The 24334-nt window shown below is 40.4% G+C and overlaps 1 protein-coding gene across 2 annotated transcripts in view; it reads right to left on the reverse strand.

The window, feature by feature from the left end:
• Window positions 1-12: 12 nt before the first annotated feature.
• Window positions 13-24334, reverse strand: part of Aldh18a1 (aldehyde dehydrogenase 18 family member A1) — a 41339-nt gene continuing 17017 nt past the window's right edge. Inside the window, exons 5-17 of one of the 2 annotated variants that reach the window (XM_010620886.3) lie at window positions 22540-22692; window positions 22029-22119; window positions 18387-18511; window positions 17501-17645; window positions 16764-16837; window positions 13402-13495; window positions 10670-10890; window positions 8285-8422; window positions 6057-6252; window positions 5834-5955; window positions 3758-3944; window positions 2639-2734; window positions 13-345 (exon numbers count right to left, since the gene is read on the reverse strand). In XM_010620886.3, coding sequence (XP_010619188.1) covers window positions 164-345; window positions 2639-2734; window positions 3758-3944; window positions 5834-5955; window positions 6057-6252; window positions 8285-8422; window positions 10670-10890; window positions 13402-13495; window positions 16764-16837; window positions 17501-17645; window positions 18387-18511; window positions 22029-22119; window positions 22540-22692 — 1824 coding nt within the window. In that variant the 3' untranslated portion in view covers window positions 13-163. Of the gene's footprint in view, window positions 346-2638; window positions 2735-3757; window positions 3945-5833; window positions 5956-6056; window positions 6253-8284; window positions 8423-10669; window positions 10891-13401; window positions 13496-16763; window positions 16838-17500; window positions 17646-18386; window positions 18512-22028; window positions 22120-22533; window positions 22693-24334 lie in introns of both variants that reach the window. The other variant, XM_010620885.3, reaches the window with a different exon arrangement.

Consider the following 24334-nt stretch of genomic DNA (forward strand, 5'->3'; position numbering starts at 1 on the left):
AGTTTTTTTTTTTTTTTTTTTTTTTTTTGGTTTCAGGGAGCAAACTCTGTGCTTTCGAAGCAGGCGGCAAAACCACTAAGCTTAATTCCTGATCCTCCCCAGAGATTCTTAGAACTTGTATAATTGGGAAGATTTGTAAGATTCCTGGGTTTTCTGGCACTTTTCAGTTGGTGTTTCTCTGGGGAATGGGGAGGTTCTCGTGAAGATACTTTAAACTGCCATGTTCTGAGAAGTCCGAGACCACATGGTCTTGCCCTCGAAGCAGCCACTTAGTAGTAAGGAGTCCTTCAAGTCCTACTGGTCCCCTGGCGTGGATTCGTGATGTGCTGATTCCCACTTCAGCTCCTACAAAAAAGTATGCATAAAGATGTGGCTTTTCTAAGCTTCTGCTTCCTAACCCTGCACCAGGCCTAAGTTACTGCATCTGCTCACTGGGAACCCTCTCTCCCCGACAACTTCTAACCCCCTCAGGCCAGGTGGAGCTCCACCGTCCCAGTAGTGCAATTTCCAGTCACTACACATCATGGTGGACTCCCTTCTACTGAAAGGTGTGTTGGCATCTACTCTTTATCCCCAGTGCATTCTGACAGTCTAGAAAGTCTCTGGAATCAATCTAGCATCTGAATTGTATACCATATTTTGATACTCGGGTATGTTCTGAGGTGTACAGCAATATTTAGCATGGAGGTTTCATCTTTACAAATATTAAGTTCCAGAAGAGAAGGAATATACTCTTAGTACCCCCTAGAAGTCTGAGTACCTGGGCACTCATCAGATAGTTACTGAGTATAAGACAAGTTATTGTTCATTTCCCTTCTTTCCTCATGCTCCCAGCTTAGACCCTGGAGATAACAGATTCTCCCGGTTTTGACTCCATGTTTGGTACTGTATGGAGGCAAGGTTTCCTCATTCATCACTTTATTTAACAGGTACCATACTAGGTAGCAGGCACCACAGTAGGCCCTGGGAATAAAGTGAGTAAGAGATACAAGGTTCTGTTTTTGTGGAGCTAAGACTCTAAGGACAATGCAGCTGAAGACAGCTCAATGACTATCTCATATGTGCTCAAATGGAGTGAGATGTACTAGACAGGAACTGTGTGGCACAGCTGGTACTCCATCTAGGGTCGTCAGGGAAAGCCTCCCTAAGAAGTCACCTTTTGGCTGGAACCCAAACCATGAAAATGAGCTGGCTGGGGAGGAGTAGGGAGAGGTACTACAGGCAGAGACCTGAGAACATGCACCTGGAGCAGTGGTAGCAGAAAGGGCAGATCACTGGGGCTCAGATTCTGGCTCAAGAACACACAGGCTATGTGACCCTGGGACATGACCTAACTTACTCTCTCATGCTTCAGTTTTTCAGTTGGAAAGTGAAGAAAACAGCAGATTTCCTTTTGTGGAACTAAGATAAAATCTGCAATACGGTTAGCATAGTGCCAGACATATAATAAATACTCAATAAATATCTGTCACTATCATTTTTGCAGTTCACAGAAATACAACTCAGCTAGCGTTTAGGCTTTTGCTCTAGATTTGTGCTAGAAGGACAGTGAGGAGGCCTTTTGTTCTTCTCCCATTCTGGATTTTCACTTGAATTCTGGGGAAATGATCCTTTCATAGTATGCAGCTATTTCTTTTTCAACAACATAGAGAACAAAAATCAGGAGAAGTGATATGATAATTAAACCATAACCTCAACATGATAGAAATGGGGACTAAAAATAAAGAATCTAATGACAAAGAATAACTGAGTAAAATTCCCTTCAATAACCTTTAACAATTCAGTGAGAACTATTTCTACAGGTAGATCACCTATTCAAAAAGCCCAGGGAGATTGAAATGTTTTCACTACTTGAAATAATTCTCAAATATTCTGAAATGAGTCATAAATGTCCTGATGGAGATTTTGTATAATGGTAAACTAGAGATTCACTCATTATAGAGGACTGGAGATTTTATAAACAATGGGCATCTTTCCAAAGATTTTTATTTCAAAGCCTGCTGTATCTTGCTCCTCTGAACTTACTGTTTCTGTTTGTTTTGGTGCTGGTTTTTAAGCCTGGGCCTTGTGCATACTGAGCATGTTTTACCTCTGGGTCTTAACCTGTTTGTATTTGATGCTGATCCCTAAGCCCTGTTCAGGTACCAACACTTTGTCTTACTCTATTTGTGGTTCCTCTCTCTGAGGCGACTTGACTGAGTCCCTCTGAAGCAGGAAGGCTCAGTGGCAGTGCTCTGGAAGGACTGTAGCACGTGCACTTCCCATGGCCTATACATCAGATATATGCACCTGTTTTCCTGTGTGGTGGTGGAGCAACCAGGTTTTGACTTGCACATGCCAGAGTCTGAATACTAGCTATGTAACTTAAGGCAAGTCACTTTGCTTTTTCTCAAGTATCCCCATCTGTGAAAAAGGAAACAAGTACCTAACTTTGTAACATGCAAACTGCCTGCAGCAGAAGATGTTCACCATCTCAGGTGGGTACCTGTGAATATTCTCTCTAATTTCTCAACCTTGCCATAAATCTGTCTCTATTATCTTGATTGTGTATGTAACAGTAAAAGGAAAGTATCTCATGATGATCCCCGGACCACACAGTGATGCACACAGGATTCCTTTCTCCCCTGACAAGTCTTACCAAGTCCAAAGCGGTAGCCATCAGAGAAACGTGTGCTGGTGTTCCAGAACACACAGGCACTATCAACGTGCTGGAGGAAGAACTCTGCTGTTTTCTCTGCAGGGTAAAGAAAGAGAAACTGAGTTAAGATGACCCTATGAAGAACATCCATGTCACTCTGGTGACAGATCCAGGTAGTGTCCAGGGCCACAGAGAGCATCCCCAAGTGTTCTTCTCATATATGAAACATACAGGATTGTGAAAGTTGTGAAAAGAAAGACAGAGGATTGGTACCATCAGTCATGGTGGTGTGGAAACATTGGGTTAGAATCCACATCTGCAAGCAACTGTGCTTCATTTCTGTGAGGCTTGTCTACACTGCCTGACAGGCTTTCTGGAGCCAGATGCCTTGGCTGGAATTTTAAGTCCATTACCCACTAGCTATAAGACCTTGAACAGGAGTTTGAGCATCTCTGAGCCTTAGTAAAAAGGGAAAGATCTGACCTAGCTCACAGCTGTGGCAAGGATGAAGCAAGTTGGCATCTAATAACACTCATCCCAGTGCCAAGAAGAGTGTCACATGGCTTCCTTCACTTTTAGGTCTCGGGGTCCTGACACTTGGACGTGTCCCTCAATAAATTATCGAGGAATGAATTACATGTGCAGAGGTGGTTCTGCCCTTAACCTCTGGAGCCTTACTTTCTTTAGCTATAAAGAGGGTTTCTTTTAAATGACTGGTAGGAGAACTGCATGGATTAAATGAAAATGCCTGCCTCAGATAAACTGACTTTAAAGTGCTGCTATGGGCCAGGGATTTAGCTCAGTCATGCCACACTTGTCTGGCAAGCACAAGGCCCTAAATTCTATCCCTGGTACCATAAAATAAATAAATAAACAAATAAACAAATAAATAAATAAAGTGGTACTAATCATCCTTAAATCATCTCTACCCTCCCTCCCCAATGGGTCTGTGTGACGAAATTACAAGGTAACAGATATGGAAGCACTCAGCACATCATCCAATGCAGCTGGCACTCATATTATCATTAGTTTATCCCAGAGGGGCTGAGAGGAAAAAGAGCCCCTGGAGATCAAAGTAGACAAGGAAGACACCATATGCCTGAAGCCCCGCACACTGACCATTCTCTGTGACAATGACATCCGTGTGGGAGCTTCCGTACTTGTGGATGTGGTCAATGGCTTCCTGGACACTGTCCACCACTTCAATGCACAATTCCAAGTCCCCATACTCTGTTCGGAGTGACTTCACTTCTGAAGGGCTGAAGGTCAGATAGGAGGCAAATTTGGGGCCAGCATGAATTTTCACCTGGAACAGAGGAAGTCCAAGGATCACAACATAAAAATAATGAAAATACGCAAGCAAGCAATAGGATCAAAGAGCAACACGAGCCTGTCCAATGTCAAGCCTATGTGATGCAGCAGAATCGTGGTAAACCACAGCCCCAACTGGCTCAGGAGGTCTAGAGGACTGAATGAGCCCTCGTCTTTCTGCCTCCAGTATGCTGTGCTTTGGGAAAGGGTGCCAGTCATTTCCAAGCAATGGGACCTCAAGAAAGCAGGAGCAGGGATTAAAGCAGGAAGCCTTTTCCATTAAGAGTGTGAATATAAGCTCTTGACTTCTGGCATTTTACTAAAATGAACAGACTGTAAAAGTCTCACTCCTTACATATGGAATCTAGGCACTGGACCCAGATGAAAAGGGTGTGTGAGTGCGCTGTGTGCTCCCTGCACCCTGGAGAAGTCTAGGCTGGTTTTAAAAATAAGCAGTGTTCATGATTCTTTCAGTATTACAAACTGTGGTTACCTGAAGGATTTCCACTGTGTCAGTCTCAGCTTCAAGCTCTTGTACTAATCCTGTTCCCGATTAGAGAAATCTAAAGATCCTAGGCTGTCTACTGAGGGTCCCAGTCACAAGTCAGATCCTTCTTGGGCCAAGTTCTCTGATACCACCCCAGGACAGACTACATGCCTTGATTCTCTGGGGCTAAGTTCTTGCCTTGGCTCCAGTTATAAGAAGTGATGTCTGTCTTAACCTCATTGCTCTTGAGGTCCTACCATGGTTTCCTATCTAGGACTCAGCAGGTCCTCAGGGACCGGAACCCCATTTCTAATAAGTTTACTTCCCACATAGAAATGTGCTGCAGGAAGTATGCACTGACTCATTTTGGTGTGAGACCTTTCAAGGTGATCTACATTTTGATGGCTGGGGTTATTAAGGGTTTTTCCACATTAGGATAAAAGGGACTTAGTCCTGGCCAAAGAACAGCTTTCCTCTGGTCTAGTTCAGTTCATTGTAGTGCCTGGCATCCATAGTTACCCCATCAAATGGGCCACTAATGTACAGGACTCAAACATGAATGGTCACGCAGTCTAACTCCCTTTCACTTTGGGGTGCATTATCATTTTCAAAACAATTCTCTGGGACCATGCCACATTTAAAAGTAAACTGAAGACTTCTTTTTCAGTAAAAGGATGAAAGGAAGAGACATCTCAGGGTCAAAGCAACCACGGCCACTGGACACCTTCCCTATTGTTGTACTAGCTTATATAACTCTGAAAGAGCACTGTGACATCAGCTGTCAAAGCTGGGAAGGCATCCATGCTGGAAGTTTAACAGATTGTCTATTTTGCCTTGAGAGTTTCTACCACCTTCCAATCATGAATTTAGGATAGAGCATTCATTTATGCTTAAAACTTACTGGCTTTTATTTACAGCCTCGATGACATGGTACAGAGAGAGCACTATACAAATATCTGACCCCAGATATCACAATATAGCACAATATACTGGTAATTGAAGACATTTGGGAAAGGTATAAAATACATATAAGTTTCTGATTTGTAAACGATTTTGCACAATTTTTTCAAATAAATAAAAGGAAGTGTGCTTGGAAACACAAACTTTAAACTCTGATGCCTGAATAAAAAAACTGATAGAAAGAATCTACTCAGTATGCTGCCACACCCTACAAGCATAAAACTCACTGCAATTTTTAATGCAGCTACCTGTTGATCCGTCTAGCTGCCCACTAGACTGTCAGTGGGCAGGGGCTGTATTTGGCACAGTACTTTGTACATAGCACATGCTCAAAACTGTTGTTTCTGAAATTGCTTTAACTACTATGGCAGTTGCTCCTGGTCTAATCCCATGGTCAGGATGTACAGTAATATGTTAGGCCTGAGGGTCAATTTTACCTGTTCCACTCTCAGCATATCAATGATCTGGTCAAATAATGGTGTTCTCAGAAGATCCCGGTGGATTAATAAAGTCTCCAAAGCATTACAGGCAGCTGGGTATTCACATTTAGAGTCTCGGACTGAAAAAGAGCAAAGAATTATTTCTATGCATGTGACCCAAAGGTATAGATGATAGAACAATTATTTTCCCCTCATTACAGTGGAGACCCATCCAGCTCACCAAGTCTGGTAACCTTATCAACGCTGGCCTCTGAGTCCACATACATGTGGCAGATCCCTTCGCTGTGCCCCATCACTGGAATTCCCTTAGCTGCCTTCTGGATATCTCTGACCAGTTGGGAAGAGCCACGTGGAATGATCAGATCTATCATTTTGTCTAGGCGGCAAAGATCTTCAACTTCTTCTCTGGTATTCACCTGAACAGGGAGAAAATAGAAAAAGACATCTGCTGGCCACTTAAAACAGAAACAGCCAATTCCTATTTATGGATAAATGTCTGCACATCCTGAGAATGACATCAGGAGTGTAAAAGCTTATTGTGAAAACAAGATTAAGTTCTTGATCATGGGAAATGAAACATCATCCAACAAATTCTGATCAAATTATACCCACTTGGTATTGTGCTGTTTTTTAAATATGCAGGACATAATTCTTATCCTTACAGAGGAGAGCAGGGAAGGTAGAAGTAGGACACAACTAGCCATAACACAGGGTGGATTATTTTTAAATGCTAGAGGAAGTACCAAGTGTAATCTGTGGAAGTTACAGGTGGTAAAATGATGTTAGGCCATGAGGATCATCAAGAGAAGTGGTTGTTTTGTTGGTTCTCTAATCCTAGCCTTAAGGAAAGATTGGGTCTTGCTGGGGAGATAATGATGAACAAGACATGTAACATAAAAGTAATCTGGATGAGTTGATTTATATAAAGTTCAAGATCAGGTGAAAGTAACTGCATATAACAAAAGCCAAAAGAGTGGTTATCTTGTGCTAGGGGAAGGGCACAATAATTGGGAAGAGCAGAAGAGAGACTCTGGGATTTGGGGAAAGCGCTCTATTTTGTTATGGCTGGGTCACATGTATGTATATGTGGACAAAGTCATATTTGTCTATATAGGACCTATATAGGCTGCTATATGCACATTGCTCATCAAAAGGGAGAAAAGGAGAGAAGGGAGATGGAAGGAGAGAAGGAACTATCTAATCTGGAAAGTGCCAGAGCTGGGATTTGAATTCCACAAATGTGTGTTCTTTCCACTTGCTATGCTACCATAAGACAAACCCAGATTCTTGTCACTGAGCTTGTGATAGAGCAGGTCAGCAGATAACCTCTCAGCAGCCACCAGAATCATCAGATACTGGAGTGAGGGGGCCAAATGTAGATCTGGAAGTGGTCTAAGTTCAAAACTAAACTCCACCACAAATTAGGTAACTTTGAGTGAGTACCTCTAAAGTCTACTTTATTCCAATTTAGAAAATGGTCCTAACAACTAGTTAGGTTATCCTCGTGTTGTTAGAATTAAACAAGGTAATGGAAGAAATATATCTGTTATACAGCAGGTGCTCAATTAATGGTAGCTGATATTATCTCACATCACTTGATAGTTGAGGAGAGTGAGCCAAGTCAGTTAAAATAGTGAACATAAATTAGTAGTGGTAGCCTATGCTTGTAATCCCAGCTACTTGAGAAGGTAAGTCAGGAAGATCACAAGTTCAAGCCTATCCCATTTTCTCCACTTTGTGGGGAGCAGGGTACTGAGCTGCATCTGAAGGGAACTGGTTGAACCAAATGGGCAACTCTGTAATTTAGTGACATCCCATCTCAAAATAAAAAATAAAAAATGCTGGGCAAGTAGCTCACTGTGAAGGCTCTGGGTTCAATCTCCAGTACCAAACAGTAACAACATACCCATCAAACCAAAATAATAATAGTGATAACAGCATGATCTCATTTCTACAGGAAGCAGGATGGTCTATGACAAACTTTCTTTAAATGTATCTCATCTGACTTATCCTAAATTATTCTATCAATGAGGACAACCTTCACACTCTAGGTGTGGGACTCCCTGTGACCCAAAGAATAAGTCTCTTTCTCTGTCTCTCTCTGAGACAGGATCTAGCTATGCAGTTGAGGCTGGCCTTGAACTCTCAGTGATCCTCCTGCCTCAGCCTCCCAAGTGATGGGATTACAGGTGTGCTACCACATCCAGACCTAACTGACATTCTTTAAATCATTGTATGTTCTATAGCTATGGTCTTTCTAAGCTACTGGAGACCATCTGGCCCTGCAGAATGGCCTAATGTCTACAAGTTCACAGCATCTAACACCACACTGACCCAGTCTACTTATAGAAGTGTCTTGGCCTCACATGGCCTAAGCTTTGCTTCAAACTCGCACAGCCCCACTCTGGGCCTACTTGGGCCTGACTTGACTCATTCACAAGGACCTACCAGCTGTACTGCATCCTTCACCCCATGGATCGAAAGGGCTTCTTGGGTCAGGAGGTGAAGAATCCGGTTGCTGTGTGCAGCCTCCTTTCCACCTTTGAGTAACAAGCCATTCCCTGTTGCAATTGCCAGTGCTGCCACCTGCAGATCAAAGGAGAGAACAGTGGGTCAAAGACAAAAGCAAGAACAATTATAATGTTGGCATTTGTTGAGTACTTTAAGGGCTATGCTGTTTTATCTTCACAACATACAAGTGAATCATATACTTGTTTTATCTCACTTCACACTAAAGCCCAGGGAGGTTGGTAACTCCCCAAGGTTACAAAGCCCACAAATAGCAGGGTTGGGAGCCATATTGAGGTGCTTTTACTCCAAAGACAATACACCTGCACCTTAGGAACTAAAATATGCGACTTTCTTACCACCACTAGCAATGCAGCCCTAGTTCAGTGGCTGGGGCCATACAGTCACTCTTCCACTTTGGCCACTGTGGACAACATGGTGCTCAGCTGCTTGTTCCAAGTGGCGGCACCTCTGGACACATCATTTCCTGCTTTTGGAATTGTTATGAAGATTCTAAATGCCTTGTGCTAAGAGCCTGGAGTATACTGGAGCTCCTGCCAGCCCCAACAATAATGGCACAGACAGGTCGGAAAGGAGCACATGCTGTTTGTGAGGTGGTGGATTGGGAGGGTTAGCTACCCTGTAAAGCAGAGTCAGTGACAGTGATCTGATCATCCTAAGCCTGAAGCTTAATTTTCTGAATGGGATGAATGAAAATCCTACTTTTTTAAGGTAGGGAAAGATACTTTACTATAACGCCTCACCTATATTACTTTCCAAATAAGCAGTTTGGTTTGTTTTTGTGGTACTGGGGATTGAATCCCAGGGGTCATCTTTAGTACTGAGATATATTATACCCAGATCTATTATTATTATTATTATTATTATTATTATTATTATTATTATTATTATTATTATCTTGTGTCAGGTTCTAAGTTTTTAAGTTTACAGGGGTGGGTTCAAACTTTGTATCTTCATGCCTCAGCCTCCCAGAGTGCTGGGATTACATGTGTGCCACTGCACCTAGCCTCAAATTTGTGGATTTTTAAATCCTTTCTTATTTGCTCTTGTTGCTCATAGGCTCCTTACAAAAGTTATGCAAACTTTCTCCAGATAAAAGCAGGTACACAGAATTCTGCATACAAGTTTTAGGATTTGTGGATTCTGTGTTGCCATCCTGAGTTAAGATCCCAAAAGAGGAGCTTCAGATAAAGAGTCTTACCCCTGGTGAGAAATCAGTTGGTATGTATGACAGGTGACAGACATTTCATGGATGCAACTCAGAAACTTAGGACCCATTTCTACTAGCACAAGTGAGTTCTGCAGTCACCACTGGGAATTGGGTGACAGGCATGTGGGTGGAGGGGTAGGGTGGCAGCATCAGCCAGGGGCTGAGGACAGACTACTGGGGAATGGGACTCCTTTAATGAACAGGCTGGTTTGAAGTCCTATCAGGGAACATCCTTCAGAGGTTAGTCCAGACTTCCATGGTCCTTAGTATTAGCCTTGTACATAGAGGTGATAGTCTTTATTTTAAAATAGAATTTCCATATGAGACTTTGGGGCTAATATAAAGAACTGGAGGGCTGGGGATTTAGCTCAGCGGCACAGTGCTGGCCTGGCAAGCATGAGGTCCTATGTTCAATTCCCAGTACCAAAAAGAAAGAAAAGAAAGAACTGGTATTATCTTACAGTCCAGTGAAGAAATGATCCCAGATTTCTGGGGGTATTTAAGGGCAACAAACTCTAACATCACTTTGTTTTCCTAGCACAGCTGACTGGCAAGATCTTTAACAAATGTTTTCTCAACATTCCTTAAAAAGGGCTGCTGTCTAGTTTTCATTAAGTACTGAAAGTACTTTTTCTAACAAGTACCTACATGAAACCATCAATCACAATGAGGAATCTTTTTCACACGGGCAAGGCCAGCTACTAGATGAGTAACTATAGCAGACTATTAGGGACTTCTGAATGAAGTGTACCATGAACTAAGCTATTTGGAAATGTGCTCTCCCAGGGAACTGGGCTCCCTCCAGTAACAGGCTGATATGATTCCTGACACAGGAATATTAACCTTTATAAAGTTCAGTTTCTTTAACTATAAAACTTTTAACCTTCAGGTCTCCTGCAGGAATCAAGAACATAAATTATCTTCTGATGAACAACTAGACAATAACTTTTCAAAAAATTACCTTTTGGGTGGAAAAAAAAAGATCATCTTTCTCTCACAGACCCATATAATTACTTTGAGGAGATTTATCTGCAGTCTTGAAAATGTATGCTTTCTGCAACCTCAGTGCCAGCAGCAGGGCCTTAGTCATTTACCTGGGGCAAACAGTCAGGGCGAGATTCAAAGATCACCAGTAGAACACCAATTGGAACAGTCACTTGCTCAAGTTCCAGGTTTTTAGCAATTCGGGTCCTGCGCAAAACACGGCCCACACTGTCCTGTGAGGAAGCTGCGATCTGCCGCAGTCCAATGGCCAAGCTGTTCAGTTTAGATGTGGAGAGGCTTAAGCGCTTCAGCAGAGGGCCTGCAAGTCTCCCTGAAAAAGGTGTGAGAATGTGTGTTTTAATAGCAGATCCAGGGAGGCTACTGCTACCAACTTATATTTCTTAATGTTTTACTAAACATGTAACAGTACACTAGGAACAGACATTTAAACTTGGGGTCTCAGCAAGAAAACGACATGCCATTTACATGCTCCTAAGGGGCAGTTTGGCAGTACGCATCATCATGTAAATGTGTATATATGCACACTGTTTTTGCCAGCAACTGCAGTTCCAAAAATGTATCATTTGTACCAGCAAGCACGCATGTGACAAAGACATACCACAGCATTTTATAATAGTGGGAAATGGATTTTAACTACAATTCAGACAACAGACTACATATATGTGTTAATTGACATGGAAAGTTATCTAGGATACAGACTGAAAAAATTAAGCTATAAAACAGCATGAGGAGTATACTACTGATCAAACAGTGATATGTGTGTCCACAGGGAGGTGTCTGAAAGGCACCAAGAACAGGGATTGCTTCTATCTTTCTGTATTATTTTAATTTTTTAAAATGAGTGAATTATTTTTATAACCAGAAGCAATAAAGATAGATTCTCCTGAAATAAAAAGTTAAATTATGATAGGTTCATATATAAAATTTCTTTAAATAAAATATATACATACACATATTCACATATACACACATATTCACATATACCATATATATATCCAGGAGAACTACTTGGAATCACATATCACAAATCATGATTGTGGTTAATACTGAAATGAGATTATTAAAAATTTCCCTTTCTTATTCATAGTCCTACCCAGTAAGATAAAAATAATAAAAAAGATTTCTACTTTGGAGGGGAGAAATCAAACTTAAGAAAAAAATTAAACATTCTACCAACCAATTTTAATATAAACATAATCAATTTTATTTACTTTGTCTCATGGACCAAAAATTTAGTTTTAATTATAGTGAATGTTATACTGTAGCTTTTCATAACATAATATAAACATATTTTTCATGTTGAAAAAATTATTTTAACAACTATTAAATATTCCACTGAGTTGATACAGCTTAATGAACTTAACAAGCCTGTGTTATTGTATACACATGCTGTTTCCAGTTTTTCAGTGTTATAAGTAATCCTTTACATCTTTACATATAGAGCTGTTTTCTCCTCTTGAAGTAGGACCAATTCCCTAAATTGGGATTATTGAGTCAAAAGGTCATAGTTATGTACTCCAAAGAGTTCTTTCTTAACCCACTGTGTGTTCTGTGTATTTCCAGAGATATTATTTGGATCAGAAGTCTGAGAATGCCCACCAGCTGTGTGACCTTGAACAAAAGCTTTAACCTGAGGGTCTGAATTTTTTCACTTTAACTAAAAAGAACTGGATATTATTAAATATTTCTTCCACTTCTAAAAATCTACTTTATGACTTTCTTTCTTTTTTTTTGGTAACAGGGATCGAACTCAGGACCTTGCACTTTAAAGGCAGGCACAGTGACACTGAGCTAAATCTCGAGCCCTATGACTTTCTAATACTACAAAAATTCAAAAGGCTAGTAAACTGCAGAGGAAGTTCTGAGGCAATGCTTCAAAAGTGCTATAAATAACAGAAATAATGTTGATAAACTTCGTAAGGTTTCCTTGGAGGGAACAGTGTTAACCTGAATGTTTAAGTAAAAGTATACTTACTCAAGAGAAAAAAATTAAAAACCTCATACCTCTATTATCTTAGTGTAGAAAAGAAAAAGAAAGAAAAAGGAGAAAGAGCCAGAGCCTCACTGACTCTACAAAGTCATCTGCAACATGAGTTCAGCCCTCTCACTTCTACATGAGCACCTGAAGGGCATTTCTGGATAGCACCTGGTGCTGACTCTTGGAAGACTTCCCACTGGTTGACAAATTAAGAGACGATCTCTCTAGGCTACACAAACTGTCTTTCTCTTTTGTATGTGCCATCCATTTACGGTGAAATCCCAGGTCCACCACTGGCCTTAGGGCTTATTGAGCGAAAACTCCTCTAAGCTTCAATTTCCCCTTTGTAAAATGTAAATAATAACTAGAAGCTCCTTCAGACATACGACTGGCACAGTAGCTGGTAGTACAGAAAGGCCCTAGGATAGTTAACTGCTATTAGCTGAGTGCATAAAGCAGTGGAATTTTCATCTTGGTTTTGGTCTTAAAATTGTTATAGTAGCCACAGTCTGTGTGACCTGTATAAAACAAGAAAATCCCTACTGGGGCAGTATTAACATATCTGGGGCTGGGCCGGGGATTTCACTCAGTGGTTTCACCACCTGCCTCACAAGCACAAGGACCGGAGTTCGATCCCTGGTACAAAAAAAAAAAAAAAAATCTGGGGAAGAGGTGGGAGTACTCTGAGAAGTTTTGAAAAAACATAACTAGTATCAGCTACCTACACTGATAACAATAATGCATATATGTAACTTCTATAATAATCTTGCATTTAGGCAGACATAGAATCACTGGTAAAACAACAAAAAGAAATAAAACAGAAACCCTCCATGTGACCTTTACCCTCTGCTTCTTCTAAGTCTTTTTTGTTGGCTAACAGGATTTCTTCCTGCTGGTCCGTCAGCAGATCAGCCAGGTGATAGATGATTTCTGCTCTCTAGAAGGCAAACCATTTTAAAATCAGGTATGTTAATCCTAGAAGAATGCAAACCAGTTCTTACATTTTCTGGATATTAGAGGTGCTCCTAAGCCAAGGTCACCATTGACTGAAATCTCCTTACTTCCTGTCATTTATTTCCCACCACCATTTTTTGTGTTTGTTTGTTTGTTTTAAAACCGGTCTGGATATGTGGTTCAGGCTGTCCTGGAACTCACTATGTATCCCAGGCTGGCCTTGAATTCACAGCAATCCTTTTGCCTCAGCCTCCCAAGTGCTGGGATCACAAGCATGTGCTACCAGGCCTGGCCTTCCCACAAGTTTTCCCTCCACTCCAGAACCACTGAGCTAAATCCCTAGCTCTATCCCTCAAGTTTTAAAACCTCATTTCTTTTTTGGTTTTTTTTTTTTTGAGACAGGGTCTCAGTATGTAGTTGAGACTGACCTGGAACTCACTATGTAGTCCAGGCTGGTCTCGAATTCATAGTGATCCTCCTGCCTCAGCCTCCTGAGTGCTGTGATTACAGGTGTGAGCCACCATGCCCGGCTTCTCATTTCTTTCTTTTCCTTCTCTTTCAACATTTCTGGTTATGGCAGCGAGCAAACTATGGCCCAACTTTGGGAGGCAGCATGATGAATTATGCAATTTATCAACAAAAAAGGGGCCAGAACTTTGACTGAGCATCTCACACACACCTTCAAAGATTTAATATTACTAGACCGCTTATTTCACAGGTAAATTTTTATATCTGGTTTTTAAACTTTTATCAATTAGTTGATGAAGTCGATCAAAGAGGAAGATCCAGTCTAAGAAGCTTGAAAAGACTCCAATCCTTTTCCTCCAGACTGGGAAATGTGTCAAACATGTATGGTAATTACTGAAGAAGTGGAAGGAAGTGTTTTCAGAGGCAAGCCAGGCTCCCTCCTGCCTTTCTCTACTTACAGTTTTTTTACAAAAAATTTATTAGTACATGTTTTCAGTACATGCATTTTACAATCATCTTGGGGAGTTGGTACATGTACATAATACAGCTACTTTCTTTAATCCCTCTCCTTCCCCTAGTTCTACTTTCTCCCTTCTCATTCTTGTTGATATTGTTAATCTTAGTTCAAGTGCTGGAATATATAATGTCCACATTCACTGAGGTTATTAGGACCTTGTACCTGACATACCTTCACTCTACCTATTTCCCCATCCCCTCCCCTTCTCCCCTCACCCTTGCTCTCCTGTATTTCTTCCCAACTGCAAGAGATCCATCCCTTGTCTTCTTTTATCCTTCCTTTATTTTTCTCTTAGTCTGTACTTTCCCTTACTCAGATGAGAGATACCATATGGTATTCAAGTTTGTGTGTCTCATTTATTTCACTTGACGATGTATTTTCCAGGTGCATCAATTTTCCTACAAATGTTTCAAATTTGTCCTTCTTTATAGCTGAACAATATTCCATTATATACAGACAGCACATTCTCTTTATCCAGTTTTCTGTTAATGAGTGTACAGGTTGTTTCCAGGATTTTGCTATTATGAATCATGCTACTATAAACACAGGCGGGCATGCGTCACTGTAGTATCATGTCTGAAGCTCTCTGGGGAAGGGAGATAGCTGAGTCATGTGGAATTTCTTATTTTAGGTATTTGAGAAATCTTCATACTGATTTCCACAATGGTTGTACTAGTTTACATTCCCACCAGCAATGCAGGAGGGTTTTTTTTTTTTCACCACAGCCACACCAGCATTTGTTATTGTTTGATGATTTTCATTCTTTCTGGAATAAGATGGAATCTTAGTATTGCTTTAATTAGCATATCTCTAATGGCCAAAGATGCTAAACATTTTTTTTTCTTTTGGTACCGGGATCAAACTCAGGACCTTGTGCTTGTGAGGCAGGCAGCAGCACAGCTAAATCCCTGGCATCTTTTCCTTTCTCTGGCTAAGGTATTGCTCTGAAGGAACCTACATTATCACTCTCAAATCCATCCTTAACAACACAACCTCCAACTTTCACCTGCCCTCCTCACAGTGGCCAGCCTTATCAGATCAGCTGTATGGAATAATTCGTGAATAATTCACTGTGGACAGGGCAGGAAACCAACCATGGAGCAAGCTCTCAAGCTTCCATCTCATAGATAAGGTAGATGATTTGGAATAGGCTGAAGAAGTAACTTTCCTACACTCAAATCCACTCTGTGTCAGCATTAGCTAGCCTTCCTGATCTCACTTCTTTCATGATGCTTTTGATCAAAACAGGATAATGAGCTGGGTATAGTGGCACATAACTATAATCCCAGCTACTTGGAAGGGTGAGCAGGAGAATCAAAAGCTCAAGGCCAGCCTAGGCAACTGAGTAAGACTCAGTCACAATACACACAAAAAATAAAAAGGCCAGGAGATGTAGTTCAGTATAATGCCTCTGGGTTCAACATCCTGTATGAGGGGTAGAAGGGGTTTATGAAGTACTACTCTGTCATAAAGGAGGATAAACTTGAGTAAAAAATAGATACACCTTGAGATCATAATGTTAAGTAAAATAAATCAGACACACAAGCTTATTGTATGGTTTCTCTTATATGAGAAACTCAAAATATGAATAAAGAACAAAATAAAATATAGAAAATAAGAAATAGTGAGCTACATCTTTAGCATATGGGAGGAGAATCAAGAGAATCAAGAGATGGAGGGAGGGGAAAGGGAAATGATTTTTTTTTTAAAGAGCAATTGTGGGACCAGGGAGTTAGCTTGGTGGCACCATGCCTGCCTTGCAAGCACAAAGTCCTGAGATGGATCCCCAGTAATAAATTATTAATTTATTAATAAATTAATTAATTTTTAAAAAGAACTATGATGTTTGTGTACATGTAACAAGTTCCTACAAGGAATGTGATCATTATGCACTGCAAATATGTAGAAAATATACATTAACAGAATAGAACAGAGTAAGGGAGGGGAGAGGGCAAAAAATGAATTAAGATACATCACATACATGTACCAACTCCCAACAGTGGATGTGATCATTACATACTACAAACATGTACCAATAAAGAAAAAGCTACTGCAGGTCTCAGCCTATGAAAGATAAATAGGAATATAAAAAATAGAAAATGGCAATATAAATCTGAAACAGACTTGTAACTCAGATAACTCTGCGGAATGCCACGGATGCTAAGAACAAAGGTGGTGCGGGTCAGCAGCATTCACTATTATACTATACCATACAGCCTGACTTGCTTTAAAAATGGTTAACACAACCATCAGTTAATGTTATTACCTGCTCAGGTTCTAATGTGGCCAACATCCTTCCTCCAGAGCGAGCCATTTCTCCCTGTTGCTCAACAGTAGGGCCTGCAAGAACATGCAAGCACCAGAACAGTCAACTTGGCTCTCTCAATGTCCCAGTAAGTGCTCAGGCTCATCATATGCAAAAGGAACACTTGATGTCTCAGTGTGCCCGTTTCACATATGGGGGTCACTGATGAATAAAACAGCAAAAGAATGCACCAGAGTAATTCAGGAACACCACAGTAAGCACAATGACTTGGCTGTGTTTCTGACGAAGACGACATACTTTGTCTTTTCGAGTTCCTTTCAATTCCACTTTGGCTATATTTCCTCCTATGTCTGCAGTTGAGTGTAGATTATAAGAAACTCTATCCTTTGTGAACACTTGACAGCACATACCAACCATACCTTATGCATCACCGCATCTCTAGTCCTTATTAGTGTCTAGCAACCAGAATTGGCAAAGCAAATGTTTCTTGAAAAAAAATGGAGGCTTACATTGTTTAACCTAGTGATTTTAAGAAAGTAAGAGCCTTAACAAGGCACGACAATTTTACAAAAGTAAAGCAAAAGCCAATATGCAAACAGTGTTTAAAACAATACCAGATTTTTAAAACATTAACATATCTATATTCCCCAAATGAGAGCTCAGACTTCTGACTATCTTGGATGGGGTGTCATTAGCTACCATCCACAGGTCTGGGGACCTTACGAAGAACTACTTACCTGCAGGCTTTACTTCTGAAAAAAAGGTGCCAACTTTCTTCCCCTCTACAATGTCTGTGATGACATGTCCAGACACTTTGGGATGGGTTCCATTGGCAATAACAACAGAAGTGCCACCTTGTAAAGCCCAGAGGGCTGCTTTCACCTAATGGGACAAGGGAGATCCAAAGAGGAGAGTCAGACCTACTTACCCACATCTTAAACTTGCAAAAATATATAAAATAGAATTTAGTATTAAGCAAGTTGAGTAAATGCAGTAATGTTTTGATATTTCAGGACCTCTGAAAAACACATTTAGCCCATGATCTTTTCAGCCCAGCCCTGACGTGTGTTGCCTGACAATGAGTGAACTGGCCTTTGTTTCAGCCATGTTCTCTCTCACTCAAAACTTCTGCATTTTGACTTGTTAGTCCTCAACACAGCAACAGCTCTGTGGCTGGCCAGGGGTTTGACCAGAATCTGAGTGCACTTAGCTTTTGTAAATGGGCTCTTGGCTTCACCTCTGCCACTGCTATGTGTAATGCTGTACCTTAAGGTATCACTTCTTAAAAGGATAAATAGGAGAGAAAAAATGAAACTTGTATCAAGATATATTTGAGCTGATAACAGTAGATTTATGAATTGTAAAAATTCTATAGGTTTTACCCTAGAAGAGTTTACAATATGAACACACTGTTATTCTAACATTAAAGAAAAAATAGAGATATAGACACAGCGGTATCCAACACCCATTAAACATTCGTTTAGATAGATATGTACATATTTAAGGGTATGTGTCTAGTATCTGAACTATCAGCTAGCTCCCCAAACAATAACAAAAGTATAACAGTGAGAAGGACTGCTTTGGTTTGAGAACTGTGAGAGATTTAGGGAACCTGATGCTTACCTTGGCCTCCATGCCACCCATTCCCACTCTAGACTTGGTCCCAAATGTCACAGACTGCTGATCTCCGGGATAAAATATATCAATGAGCTTTGCATCATCTGACCCTGGGGGGCTGTCAAAGAGGCCTAAAAAGTGGACAAGAGTCAGTAACACTGCTGTGATGCAAGTGTGTATCCCTTACACAGGCCTCCTTAGGTACCTACTACTAGTAGCAAAAATCACTTCATGCTTTGGTCATCCAGAAAAATTCCATGTAACACCTCCTGCTCTAACCAGAAAAGAGGAAAAGGGATCTATGGAGTCACCCCACACAGCTTTCAGAGGACTCTCCTTATGTGCCTTTGAAACCTGACTTAATAATGAATGTTTCCCAGCCTTGGAGTATGGCCACATCCTTGGCACAAAATTTATGAGCCCTGTCCAGAGTCTACTGCAAGTGTCCTCACCTTGCCCCTGCTACCTATCAGGCTGTACCTACAAGATATAGCTGAAAATGGAGTTATTACAAAAATAGTACATCAGCCACATACTATTTAATGTGACCATTTCCAAGCAGGGCGAAACATGAAACAGGTACTCATTAACTCTCACTGTACCCTTTGAAACAGGGACTCATTTATAACCCTCATTTTATGAGTGTGTCACTGTGGGGATTGGACAGAGAGCAGGAGAGTTCATGACTCGCAGCATTCAGTCTAGATTTATGACTATAAAGCACATGCCCCTTATGTAACTGAGTAGGTGAAATAAAAGTTATGTGAAATGTTACACAAATGCAACAATTCTATTTTGTAAAAGTATGAGCTCTGGAAAGAGAAAAGAGGAAAGAAAGAGGGGTCTGAGAAAATGAAGTCAAATTAAAATGTAAAGGGGACACAGCTGGAGAGACGCTGTCCATGATAGGGAATTGGCTGAAGGACACTTTGGATGTTTTGTTTCAAGTTACTGCTTTTCTTGTATTATAACCATCTTATTCATTATTCTAGATCTTTAATACATCTTGTTACAGACATAGCCTTTCTGGGAAGGTGAGGAAATTAAGTGTCCAACACAGAACAAAGCAGTGCAAACTGTGAGCACCAAGTACTGGAAAAGGAAGATTAACCTTTTATAGTTTGAATCTAGCTTGATTAGTATTCTACAGCCTTCCATGGTTTCCAGTGGGTTCTTTTTTGTTTATTTGTTTTGAGAAAGGTCTCACTAAGTAGTTGAGACTGACCTGGAACTCACTATGTAGCCCAGGCTGGTCTCGAACTCACAGTGATCCTCCTGCCTCAGCCTCCCGAGTGCTGGGATTACAGGCATGCACCCCAACGCCTGGCCCTGGTGGGTTCTTCCCAGAGGACACAGTGCCATGGAATGACAGGCTTAGACTGAGAGGCTGTTTAATGTTATACAGTAGTGTAGGGAAGACTGGATGATTCTAAACCAACCAACCATGTCCTGGGAGCCGGGAGGGTGCCATTGTTCTAGGTTCTGCCTACTCCTCTTTTTTCCTTGCAGAGGCCAGACTCTCTACCTAACCAATAGAGCATTTAAATTCCTGATACTGTTCTATGAATTAACAGTCAGTGTATAACTAAGTAATTAACCATAAGATCATAAGCCTGGTGGTCAATTTTGGTGTTTGACACTGCACCAAACAAGCAGTTTGAAACTGTTTACTGAATCCAGTTCAAATTTGTATACTGAGCTTACATACTCACATTCTTTACCTTTCCAGGCAGTATAGAAGACAGGAGTGATTTTTCAATTGAAGAGACTTAGACTGGAAACTGGCCTTGGCCAACTAATTGCTACATGATTTTGGATACAATATTAGTGGATCTGAACCTAATTTTTAATTTCTTCAACTGTATAATTGGGCTTATCTACTTTATAGGGCTGCTACAAAGACTGAATGAATTGACATTTATAAAACACATAGCACACCATTCATACACAGCAGAAATTCAATAAAAACCTGCTAATTACCATATAAGGTGGCTTACACTTACCCCAACTTAGCTATTCCTACCCAGAAGCTTCAAATTACAGTGAATAAACACAATAGCAAGATATTTTTATAGGTAAAACCATTAACATATATGTAGAATATATCTGACTTTCTACAGGAGCAGAAGACAGACTAACTGTATCTGCTGCTGTCTTCACTAGGCAGCCACTGCCCTCACCTTACATAGCTGAGTATAAAACAGAAAACAAGTCCTGCCATGATAACTTCCCCTGAGTATAGACTGGGAATTTAGCAGGGCTTTTCTAACCTCCTGGGAACATAGGAGACTTGGGATCCCAGAGGTTTGGTTAATTTACGACACACTATTATTTCTTATGGGTTAAACTTTGAAATGGCAACAGAGTGAAAGGAGAGTTAAATTGGAACCAAGAGGCCCTTCCACAAGGAAGGGGAAAGCAGAGAACAAAGTAATATATAAAATCAAGGTGGCCGCATAAGCCCAGGTTTTCTACAGTGGCTCTAAAATAAGGTGCCCCATGATTTATATTAAAACTAGATAGTGGGCTGGGGATTTAGCTCAGTGGTTCTGCTGCGTGCCTTGCAAGCACAAGGACCTGAGTTTGATCCCCAGTACCAAAAAAACCCACAAAAAACAAAAAACAAAACTTGATAGTAACCCAAACCACACTGATATCACTTCTTATTCATCAGGATGGCTATCAGTAGGTAATGTCAAATTAATTACTGATATAAACAAACTGGATATCCTCAAGCACTGCTGGTGGGAATGTAAAATGGTACAGCTACTATGGAAAATAGCACGTTGGTTCCTCAAAAGGTTTTTAAATGTACAGATACTATAAAAATCAACAATTCTACTTTTTTGCCCCAGTACTGGGGATCAAACCTAGAGCCTTGCACATGTCAAGCAGGTACTTTAGCACTGAATTATATCCCCAGCCCAACAATTCTCCTCTCAGATGAAATATGAAAACATGTTCACACAAAAACTTACACGTGAAAGTTCATAGCAGTATTATTTCGAACCGTTTAAATGTCCATCAACTAATGAATGGATAAATAAAATGTGGCATATCCACACAGCACAATATTACTTGGCAATAAAAAATAAATTACTCATACATACTGTGACATAGGTAAAACCTTAAAACATTATGCTAAATGAAAGAAGCCAGTCACAAAGGACCACGTGGGGTATTATTCTATTTATATAAGGTGTCAAGAACAGATAAATCTATAGAATAAGCAGGAAGTTGTTTAGGGCTGGAGAGTTTGGGTGGAAATGGGGAGTGACTATTTGGTATGAGGTTTTTTGTTAATGAGATGAAAATATTCTACAATTTTGATTATAGTGGTAGTTGCACAACTATATGAATATACTAAAGATCACTGAACTGTAAATTTTAAATTGGTAAATTGTATGGTATGTGATAAAGCTGTTTCCAATAAAGCTGTTATGAAAAATGAAACTGAAAGAACCTAGAAATACTGTACTAATTCTAAAACTACATCTCGACTTACCCACCTCTTCTGGGTCATAAAAACCTGTGGTCAAACCATATGGCTCCAAAAATAATGCTCCATAGAAAAAAAGATCAGAAGGACTCAAACAGAGGGGAACCAGTACTTATACATGTAAAAAAAGAAAAATACATTGTCTATACCTTCTACATCTGAAAGAACAATCAAGAGGTCAGTTTTCATTTCCACGGCCAGGCGGGCAGCCAGACTATCATTATCTTTAACACTAATAACCTGGAATACAGAAAAAATGTCTTGAGTGAACTACGTACTCCAAAATAGAAATTCACAGAAGCACCCAGCTAGGTTCTGGCAGGCAAAACAAATGACCCAAACATACAGATGATAGCTCTTGTAGGTCCCCTCTGCAAAATACAATGCCTATTAGCAACCCCCTTTTCCAAACATGCAGCCTTCTACTGAAATATGCAAGCCATGCTCACAGCACCATCTAAGCCACTACAGCGCCTCACCCTATTGAATGAAAGTCCCCGACTTCAGAAGAGTTCATGCAGTCACTGCTCTGTGATGCCAGCTTTTTTCCCAGTTTCTCCATCTTCCTCACGCCAAACTTCAAGTGTTAGTACATGCAGCATAGCATGCATAAGTACTGCCAGCATGCTCAACCCTTAGGAATACTATACCCACATTTACCCCCTGGAGATCACTGTTGGGCTCAGCTGGGGGGACAACAGCATCATTTGTGTTGACAATGGGGACGATGTTCATTCGAAGGAGTTCATGAAGTGTCCCATTGAGGTTTCGGCGCTTTTGCTCATCATGGAAATCCAGGTTGGTCACCAAAATCTAAAAGAAGTAGATTAAAAATGTAGCAGGGAGGAACATGATGAACTTCCTTGGACAGGTATAAAAAGATAACCAGAATAGAAGAGTGTCTTAGTCACCTTCTTGTCACTGGGACAAAATATCTAATACAATTTAGAGGAAGAGAGGCAAATTTTGGCTGTTTTGGTGTACATGGTTTGCTGACTTCAAGGCAGAAACAGCATGGTAGAAAGGCTAAGGATGTAGATCCTTGCTATGCAGGGTAGGAAAATTTGGAAGCAGAAAGCAAAAAGGAGGGTACTAGGTCAAAGTAGGGACATTTAAATCCTGTACCAGGATCTGGCGATGATAACAAGAACACTACAATGAAGCAGCAGTTCCAATGATATATAAAATGCAGACAAAGTGTTAACACAATTGGGGAAATAATTACCCATTCTCTTCACAAAAGAGAATTTGCTGAGTACCTCTGAAATACCAGTCCCTGTACCAGCTGCAGGAAAAGGGAATAAAAATGTTGATGGCTTGGAAGCTGGAATAGAGCATATTTTTAGAAGGAGAGATTATGAACACCCCTCAAAAGGTTTAGTTCTGTAGAAAATAGGACTGGGCCAAAGCTAAACATATAGATTCTAGTCATGCTCACAAAAGATCAAACAAAAATAAACACATGTGCTTGGGACAGGCAAGCAGGAGGTCTAAAGGTCCAAGAAAAATATTTATAACTCAAACAGTTTTACAAACAAAGGGTAGAAATCTGATTGTGAAGGTAGAAGAGGGCTCCAAGGGGGGAAAATCTGTGCTTGGAGAGGGGCAATCTGCTGAGACAAATTGGTTTTGTTTCTATGAAGAAAAAATAAACTGCTATGTTTGTTTAAGTCTTCAACCTGGGAAACAACCTGCTTGACATTTTCAAAACCCAATGATAATTGTCCTCTTTACAGGACTGCTAAAGAAAACAAGGAACTACAGCATAAGATGCAAAGCGCAGACTGAGTAGATCCTGAGGAGTGGAGAGGGGATAAGTTGGAGAGAGGAGGCCCAGGGGTTAGTGCTTGTTAGGAACTGTCTTGTAATCAGTTTTAGTGCAAATAATGGCTGATGTGCATAGACATTTAATAGCTACCATCATTTCAAAGAAAGCAAAACAAAAAACTTTCAAAGAGTATCAATCTTAGGAAAAATTAAAAAATAGCTCCAGGACCTATGTTCCTCACCTGGATCTAGGCATTTTCAAAAACTAAAGACTAAAGCAGGCACAGCAGTGAAAACCTCTAATCTCAGCTATGGCAGAGACAGAGGTGAAAGGATCACTTGAGGCCATGGGTGTTTGACACGAACCTGGGAAACACAGTGAGACTCCCATCTCAAAACAAATAATAAACAAGTAATTTCTAAAATAAAGGCTAAAACTCTCACTGGGCTATGGAGAAGAAAGAGATGATGAAGAGGGGTGACAAATCAAGATTTCTTTATTTATATGAACAGAAAAAATGTCCAAAACTATACCCATAAGCAACAAGGAGATAAAGTCCATGCCTATTTCAAGTCACTCATGGACACTCTGGTGTATCAATTCATCACGGCAGACTACTATGAAAATGATGGAAAAAGCAATGGATATGAAGACACAAAGCCTGAAACGAAGCATGCATATATATAT

The sequence above is a fragment of the Fukomys damarensis genome, unplaced genomic scaffold (assembly GCF_012274545.1).
Source record: "Fukomys damarensis isolate Sample0158 unplaced genomic scaffold, DMR_v1.0_HiC HiC_scaffold_8, whole genome shotgun sequence".
Classification (NCBI taxonomy): domain Eukaryota; kingdom Metazoa; phylum Chordata; class Mammalia; order Rodentia; family Bathyergidae; genus Fukomys; species Fukomys damarensis.